Source organism: Trachurus japonicus, chromosome 3 (genome assembly GCF_045865225.1).
Source record: "Trachurus japonicus isolate A0001 chromosome 3, Traja_1.0".
Classification (NCBI taxonomy): domain Eukaryota; kingdom Metazoa; phylum Chordata; class Actinopteri; order Carangiformes; family Carangidae; genus Trachurus; species Trachurus japonicus.
In genome coordinates, this window is record NC_140909.1 from 30,476,843 (window position 1) to 30,485,581 (window position 8,739).

Here is an 8,739-nt window from a genome sequence, read left to right on the forward strand (position 1 = left end):
GACTTTGTGAGTTCTGGGATGCTGCACTTCTGTCTGGGTGAAAACACTGGAGCATTAGATGTTTGATGTCCGAGCTGCTGCGGTTATTTATTATCTGACTTGTGTCGGTCGCGCACAGGAATTTGAGATTTCAAATTAAGACTGATGGGAGGGGGGGGCATTGAATTAAAAATATAGATCAATGTGTATTGTGTTCAGATAGAACGTGCTCAGTCCCAGCTCATTAAAAGTTGACACTGTCTCGACTATGCATCTACATTTTACAACTGTCTCTGCCAGTTGGATCTGAAGTCTGCCACGACCCTGAAAACACAAGACGCTCTGTTGGCGCTGCCTTTTCCCCCGTTTTCTTTTTATTACTTTGGAAGGCCGATGTCTTCAGTTTACATGGTTATCGTTTCACACATTTTGACCAATGAGAAAATATTCCAGACGTTCACATTGTAAAACATGATCATGTTTGTGCCTCTTAAGTGATGATGATGATGCTCAGAGTAAGAAGCCTTTCAGTATTTGTCTTTCTTCCTGTTTGTCTCAATCCCCTCGGTCACTTGAGGTCCTGGCAGATTTCACATTCAACATGTTATTGAGAGGACGGTCTGAACAGATGAGGGTCCTGGTTCGTGATTTTTATTCTTTTTTTTGGAAAGATCAGAGTGTCATATTTTTTTCCCAGCGTGGCCGAGCCTGCGTGTGTGTGTGTCCCACCCGTGTGATAAACTCCCACAAAGTAACAACCATGTGGAGCGAAAGGATGAAACATTGGACTATTTATTTGTAGGCTACAAAAAACAGAAACTTATTCAGTATGTTAATAAAGATGGAAAAAACCTCTGCTGCTGTGTTCACGTCTCTGACTCCGACACCACTGCACACACTTCATTATATATATTATTAACTTTAATCTGCTTCAGTAGCTTCACTTCTCTGTGCATGATAACTCTCCAACAGTGGCTGGTGGAAGTGAGAGGTGGAGAGGTTTATGTGCTTCTCGGGTTTAAATCACTGCACCGCAGCTCTGCCGTCACTCAGACACTTGTGATTCTGCCTGAATCTTACAAATTTGACAAGTCAAGTGCTAATACTCCACTGGACAGACAACGAAGAAATCAGACGTTCATAAGGCAAAACACTTTCTTTAGCATTGATCAAACCAGTTCTTTGTAGTGTCAGAAAGAAGGATTAAAACCTGCAGGTCAGAATCATGTGACTGTTTAGATCTCTGAATTCAGAAACATGACACTGTCATGCTGTCACTCTCTATATTTGATTGTTGGGGGGTGGGGGAGGGTCATGATGGCGGGTGTGTCTCTGACCAGCCATGGGACACTTTATTTCTTGCCGTCGCCCCCACGATGATGTTAAAAAGGTTGAAGGTGGAGACGCAGCAGGTTTTAGCCCCAGTTGTAGAAGTAGATCTTCTGCCAGGTGGGGAGGTAATCCATCAGAGGACCTGGGACACAGACACAGGGGGCGGGGTCACAGCCTGCTGATTCTTGATATATTTTCTTTGTATTTTATGTTTAACTCAATAAACACTTTTTTCTGGAGTTGAAAAGACCATGACGTGATTGAAGACCTGAGTACTTACGAGCAACGAGTCCTATTCCTGGGACGTGATCGGCCAGGAGTCTGAGCAGGAAGAGGATCTTCTCCCTGCAGACGAAGGAACACGATGCCAAACACAATTAAAACAACAAATCTTAAAAACATTTAAAGCTGCACAGATAAAAAAAAAGATATGCATGTTTTTCTTGTTGAACGAAAACAATTTATCATTAAAGGGATACTTCACCCAAAATCGATAACTCACCAATTTTCTACTCACCGTTATGCCAAGGATGGGTTGGAGAGAAACGCTTTTAGAGTTCCAGGGGGGGTCCGGCTGGCAACAGATTTTCATATCATGGTGGCGGATAGAGTTCACTTTTGAATCGTCCAAAACACACAGAAACATCTAAATACTTAATTTGATCTCTGTTTTTAGCTTGCATGAGATTTGCTGCGAGATGTTCATTCATTGCCATCTCGCAGCAAATCTCACGCATGCGCACAAACAACAGAGCCACTGGGAGTTGTTGCTACAACAAGGCTTAAAAACAGAGATCACATTCATTTTTCCGAACAACTTTTTCATGTCGTGGCTTCAGGACACTTGGGTCAGTACGGACGACCAGTATGGTGGTATTTGGATGTTTCACAGTGTGTGTTTTGGACGATTCAGTAGTGAGCACAACCCGCCGCCATTATATGACAACACGTTGCCAGCCGGACCCCCCCTGGAACTCCTGAAGTGTGACTCAGAAAGTTCTCCGAACCCTTCCTTGGCATGACGGTGAGTAGAAAATTGGTGAATTATCGATTTTGGGTGAAGTATCCCTTTAACCTAATTGATGGAAAAAATTGTTATCTTGTTTTGGACTTTTAAACATACGACCTTGATCTATGGGAAATCTTCTGAAATTTCACAGACTTAAATATTTTACTGATTCTTAACAATTTAATGGACTTCAAAAATGACGGAAATGAGGTACGTCGCTGCGACACTTACTCTGAGTATTTGTCGTAGAAAGGCGAGCGCAGCAGGTAGTAGAGCAGGAGGAAGGTTCTCCTCCTCATCTCCGCTCTCTCCCAGCGGTTCTGAAACTTGGTCTCATTGAGCAACGCGAAGCTGCAGGAAAGAAAAACACAACATCAATCACTGAATGACTGAACATGAAGCTTTTCATAGCTCAAATCAAAGACACAGAGCACATTTATCTTTGATTTATTCATAGCAACTGGTCAAGAAATAACTGACTACATTTCTTTCCAAAATAATAAAGCATAATTTGTCTTGCCTTGTCTTGTCTTGGTTAAAGGGATAGTAGCATTTTTTTTAAAGTGGGGTTGTATGATCTACAAATAGCCTCTAAGTACTTTAATTGCAGTAAAAGACTCTCTGCACTCCTCCCGTAAGCAACGCCAGCCCATAGCCCTGCCCAGAGATTTACAACATACAGTGTTGTGAACAGACCCAAAGAAACGGCCTATTTTCGCAGCCTAAAAGAGGTTTTACCTGAAAAAAAAATACACAGTTCCATTGTTCGCTATAATATAATTTTTTCCAGCCCTTCAAAGTGCAGGAAAAACGCAGTTTTTATTTGGACCTAACCAACTCATGTATCCCTCCGCCCAGGGTTAGCGCCCACCAATCAGCAGTTGGTTAGGTCCAAATAAAAACTGTGTTTTTCCTGCACTTTGAGGGGCTGGAAAAAATTATATTATAGCGAACAATGGAACTGTGTATTTATTTTTTCAGGTAAAACCTCTTTTAGGCCGTGAAAATAGGCCGTTTCTTTGGGTCTGTTCACAACACTGTATGTTGTAAATCTCTGGGCTATGGGCTGGCGTTGCTAACGGGAGGAGTGCAGAGAGTCTTCTACTGCAATTAAAGTACTTAGGGGCTATTTGTAGATCATACAACCCCACTTTAAAAAATGATACTATCCCTTTAAATATTCAGTATATGTACGTGAGGACGTGAACCTGTTTTGGAGGAGCTTTCTCACCTGGACAGTTCGAGGGCTCCGGAGATGAGCCACGGCTTCCACGACCGTTTCCCACAGATGGCGAGGCAGAGCACTGCAGGCAGCGTTCAGGAAAAGTGAACTGAAGCAGGACCCTGGTCTTCTTCTGTTAACATTTACATGGCTGAGCTGCACTGACAGATGTGCTGAACAGCAGTGGACTGAGACAGAAGGATACAGTGGACGAGAGGCCGGCTGATGTACACAGACTCAGCGATGGTCTCCTGCAGCCCCAGCTCTGTTGGCTTGTTGTGGAGCTTCTCCCTCAGGCTGCTGCTCCTCCTCTTCCTCGGAGTCGGTGCCCCCAAGAGGCGGGCCTGCAGGGACGGACCTGCCGCAACATCAACAAATAAATCAGTAAAACAGCTGCTGGTTTAAGGCAAATGTCGAGGCAAATGTCAACTTGTGCGTAAGCAGTATGTTGTTTGTTTTCTATTTTGACTATTTTTTTTTGTGTGTGTTTTTATATACGTGTAACAACAATATGCAGATAACAGATGGTATTAAGGCAGGCTGGTACAATTGTGAGAGATCACTAAGACACTACTGAAGAGCTCAACTGAGTCCTGTATATCGAGACACTAAGGAGAATCAATTGGTCCACGATGGAGTTGCTGAGCTGGTCACTGAATGCCATTGACAGAGTGTTCTCAACAAGGCGTGCGGGTTCTGGTGAACCTACATGCCCGGACGGGACCTTCATGTCTGGCTACATCCTGGATGGATGGGAAAAGTGCCTTGCCGCACTGGATGTGGAGGATGTCGAGGACGTGTACATATTCACGTTCATGACAATTGGAATGATCACCTTGGGATGTGGAATCTTCATGCAATATCGGAAAATGAGGAAGATCGCCACTGAGCAGACCAATGCGGGGGCAGACAACGCCACTACTCGGAGTGCTGTGGTCGGGATGCGCTCTGACATCTCAGCAATTTGCGAGTACATCTCAATGATGAGAGCTGACGTAGCCAAAACTCGGGAGGATATGGCGAAGTTAAGCGCAGCGAAAGCCGCAGAAGAGACGAATGAATAAAAGAAAAATGTCGATTGGACCACTTTGTGACTTTGTGACATGCCAGGCTACAAGATGAGACTGTTGTTCACTCCTGAGTCCTGACGGACAAATATGGACACATGTGCAGACACACACGTAATCTGTATGTACTGTCTCGAGCTAAACTTCAGCTCTGTATACTACCTACTGCTGTCAAAATGTCATGAGTAAAAGAAAATGTTATGTCAAAATGTAAAAAGCAAAAGAAAAGAAAAGATTATGATGAAGATTTTATTCTGTGGGTAATGGGGGCGGGACTAGATAAGCTTTAGCTTCTCCCGCTTTCCCTTTCGGCCATGTGTATTGTATTATTTGAACTAAGATAAAGTGTGATGATGATGATTTAATTGACATGCCCGAAATAAACAAATAAATAAATAAACATTTTTGTACTGTTGTAAGTTCACACTTTCTATTCATTTCTTGTTACTGCTATGAAAAGAATATGTGTTTCACATTCAAAGCAGCACTTTGAGTGTAAAGAACCTTGTTTTTATTTGAATGGGTATAACTTGACGAGCAGAAGAAAAAATAAAGCTGTGACATTAAAGAGAGTCCACAGAGCTCTGTCCATCGTCCCCATGGAGACAGAATGATGATTTTTTTTCTTACCACTGCCCAGCGGCCGAATGACCCGTCCTGACCTCTGACCCACAAAACACGTGTCATCTTGCGCTTCGCCGTCAACATCATCTGTGGAGAAAAAACAACATTTGTTTTGTAGTTTGAAGCTGCTTCAGTGATTTATGTTAGGCAACAAAAGAAGCTGTACATCATTACCCTGCAGAGGCGACATGATGAACTTGTTAACAAACACATTTACTTATTCTATACATTTGTTTTAAAAGGACAACGAGGAGTTTCTATTTGGTTATAAAAAAGTCTCACATTAATGTGGATGAATCTACGTTACCCACACTTGTTAATGGCTCCATTTTCGATAAATATATCGTTTTGTCTCTATCGTTATTTTGTTATTTTAATTAATGGCAGAAATGCTAGTCGAGCCGACCGTTTATGGTCGGAACTACGACGGTATGTGATCGTCTTCAAACCTCTGACTTTAATTATTGATGAATGAAAACATGAGTCCATCTTGCGGCGGTCAAAGAATTTCACGGTGTGCGCAGAGGCTCATAAATGTAGTGTGAAACAATTTGCTTTTCCAAAACTCCTCGTTGTCCGTTTAAACAAAGCCCTTCTGGTTTAAATACAATTTATTTATTTTATTAAATTATTTTTTTGTTTGTTTCATGTTCATTTGCAGCACTTTGGTCAACTCAAGCTGTGTCTGAATGTGTTCTGGAGATGACACTGACTTGACAAATATACATCATTTGATATGTTACTAATAGAAAAATAATGAGAATATTGGGAAAACGTTTTTTTAATTACATTTTCTACTACATATTACAATTTGACTCCCTCTATGGAGGATCAGTGAAGTCTTATTTCATCTTAGTGATGAGTGCAGCTTTAATTAACTGACATTAACTGTTAATTGGTGTAAATTGTTGGCAGTGAATCTGAAGCCATGCTAACAGCAGCTACGAGCTAAAAGCTACTGTTAGCAGACACATGCTCACTAATATGTGATGTAACCTCTTGACTTTGAAGCTCAGAGTCCAATATTAAAAGATAGCTGACCTTCAACGCTGAGCTCTGCAGCTCTGTCGAGGGGGATTATGGGAGGTGAAGTCTGGATACCAGATTTATACCACAGAAGAAGCACAATGCGAAAAACTGTCCTGAGGATTAACATGAGAAAAAAAATGTCAATGGAACAACAGAGTTACTTCATACATTTATGGTTAATTAGTAGATATTATTATACAAGATCTGACAACAAGTTTTATCTTATTTCTGCATCTATTCCTTTTTTTTTTAGAATCTAATCATTAAATAATATGAAACAACGCATGTACTTCAAACCAGGTACTAATTCATCAACAAGTTCAATCCATTTTCTGGTTCCAGCCATTCTACCAGATGTTGAACCAGCTGCAGAGATTTTCTTATTGCAAAACACAGACGGTTTATGTTGGTCTTAAAATCCAAATGTTTCTTGTAAGATTAGTGCACAAGTTAAATATGGGATCACTCCATGTTTATTGAAACTTAACTAGAGGAGTTTTGAGGGATAGTTTACACACATACTTAAAAATCTGAATGAGTCCGATCACCAGCCAGCGGCCAACGTCACCCCATAGCTTACAGGCTCCAATCTCCAGGAAAACTTCCACGTACTCCAGCACAGAGAGCCAGGTCAGGAGCCTCTGCTGAGACAGAGACTGAACACACACACACATCAGGTGCCAAAATTTATGAATGATGTTGCCACACTTTTTATGTTTTAGATTTGAATTCAATAGTTGGGATTCAGTTACAAGTTTAAACAAATGAGTGACTTCTGACAACTCCTAAAGCATCCCTGGAAAGTATCCAGACCCTCACAGTGTCGTGTTCATGAAGAAAGACAAGAACTAAATGGGTCGTTGTGGTTCACTGAGTCCAGCATGATGGACAAAAGTTGTTTAAAGGGGAAGCCTTGAGGAGGAACTCACCACAGGGAAGGTACATCTCAGGCCTTTGCGCAGGATGCTGTCATTGAACAGAACCAGGAGGTTGGAGGCAGAATAAACTGAAAAATACACAAAGAGGTGTAATCAATCTGAATAGCAGAAAACCCCTGAAACAGGCCCAACAGTGAACCGATTACAAAAACAACTGCTGTTTTTTCTACAGATAAACTCATTTTACTGCATGTAATGTTAATTACTTGTTGTAAATAGATCAACAAGAGTACTCACCTAGTTCAGATATCTCATGGGAATCTGCAAATCGCCCTGTGTGAAATAACAGTTACAACATGTTACTGTTTATTATGTGCTGGAAACATTAGAAAACAACAGAAACACTGTGGAAAGTCTCTCTGGTGTTTGGACACATCAACATTGACAGGGAAAATTGTATATCTCTTGATTTCTGAAAGTGAACAGAGGTGAATTCAGACAAATGAGTGTCTCTTCAAATGTTTCTGTTAAAAGAACAGCATCTAAGATCAAGACAACTTTCAGATACAAAGGTCACTCCAAGACAGAAAATGACCATCCACACAAAATTCACAATCACCATATCTGCCCCAAAGGTGCAATCACCTTTAATGTCCTAACTGCATGCCTCTACTGTATTGCTCTGTCTTAACATATATTAGTATCAGTAATGTGTTGTAATATTGTATGTGTTTATGCTATTTCCTACTTAAAATGTATTCTAACCTTTTGTACTGTATTGTAACACCAACCTGCCTAGAGGACTCCAGATGGAAATTAGCCCTCTGGCTAGAATCTGACACATTTACAGGTACTACGGTACATGTTTTATTAATGTGCATTGTCCTGACTTCTAAATAAATAAATTACAAAAATTACAAAGAGATAGATACTTTATTTGATTACTTTATTTTAAGGCCTAGGTATTAACGTTACCTGTGATATTGGGTACTGAATCAGTAGCATGGTGCGATAACAAAGCTGCGGTGCAATAATTAATCATTTGATGCCAGTTTTAAGGACAGTCTACAGGGGAACTGGTTATTTTCTACTACACAAGTCAACATGTAATTTTGCAAACTTTTGCGTACAATGGAAAATGAAACTACAAACTCTCTAGGTTGAAGCGAAGCGCAGTGATATCCTGTCACTGCCGATGCTCAGCCTTAACACGGCCTCTACGCGACTGACGCTTTTTAAAAATATCGTTAATACGAGTTTAACCAGATGCTGCTGGGACTCACCTGCGATCAGATAGGACAGTGTCCGCACGGTGCTCTCCAGCTGTGCTGTGGCAGCTGGATTCGTCCTCACGTACTCGGTGTAACGCTCATAAACACGCGTCAGTCTGTCCACGTACTCTTTAATGTGAGACATTTTACCTCTCACTTACTGCGCATTGAAAAACAAGCTCTTCATTTAATGTCTGTGCCAGTCAAAGTTTGTTTGTTTATTTCCTGTTTTCTCTAATGAACTGTTTTTTTCAAACCAAGCAAACTTCCGTGTACATGGTCCGCCGCTCATTTACGTCCCCCCGCTCTCTCCTTCCAACACATTAGT

At 41.2% G+C, this 8,739-nt stretch overlaps 1 protein-coding gene across 2 annotated transcripts; it reads right to left on the minus strand.

Moving 5' to 3' along the window:
* Window positions 1–360: 360 nt before the first annotated feature.
* On the minus strand, window positions 361–8,694 carry pex16 (peroxisomal biogenesis factor 16). 2 transcript variants are annotated; one of them, XM_085769804.1, is made up of 11 exons: window positions 8,424–8,694; window positions 7,438–7,473; window positions 7,192–7,268; window positions 6,785–6,918; window positions 6,275–6,375; window positions 5,240–5,320; window positions 3,748–3,900; window positions 3,552–3,624; window positions 2,552–2,671; window positions 1,592–1,656; window positions 361–1,453 (listed from the first exon to the last, which is right to left on the minus strand). In XM_085769804.1, exons 1-11 carry the CDS (start codon window positions 8,554–8,556, stop codon window positions 1,395–1,397), a joined length of 1,032 nt encoding a protein of 343 aa, XP_085625930.1. In that variant the 5' UTR covers window positions 8,557–8,694; the 3' UTR covers window positions 361–1,394. The 2 variants fall into 2 exon arrangements, with proteins under 2 accessions (XP_085625930.1, XP_085625939.1); XM_085769813.1 differs by lacking the exon at window positions 361–1,453 and having other exon boundaries at window positions 1,592–1,652; window positions 2,548–2,671.
* Between the last annotated feature and the right edge of the window lie 45 nt (window positions 8,695–8,739).

What these genes read in the sequence shown, in the direction of transcription:
- pex16 (XM_085769804.1), bottom strand. Translation starts at nt 8,556, where the DNA reads ATGTCTCACATTAAAGAGTACGTGGACAGACTGACGCGTGTTTATGAG. An exon ending in GGACTCATTCAGATTTTTAA is followed by an intron (nt 6,376 to 6,784) that starts GTATGTGTGTAA and finishes GTTAATCCTCAG; the next exon opens with GACAGTTTTTCGCATTGTGC. An exon ending in AGGAATAGGACTCGTTGCTC is followed by an intron (nt 1,454 to 1,591) that starts GTAAGTACTCAG and finishes TCTGTGTCCCAG; the next exon opens with GTCCTCTGATGGATTACCTC.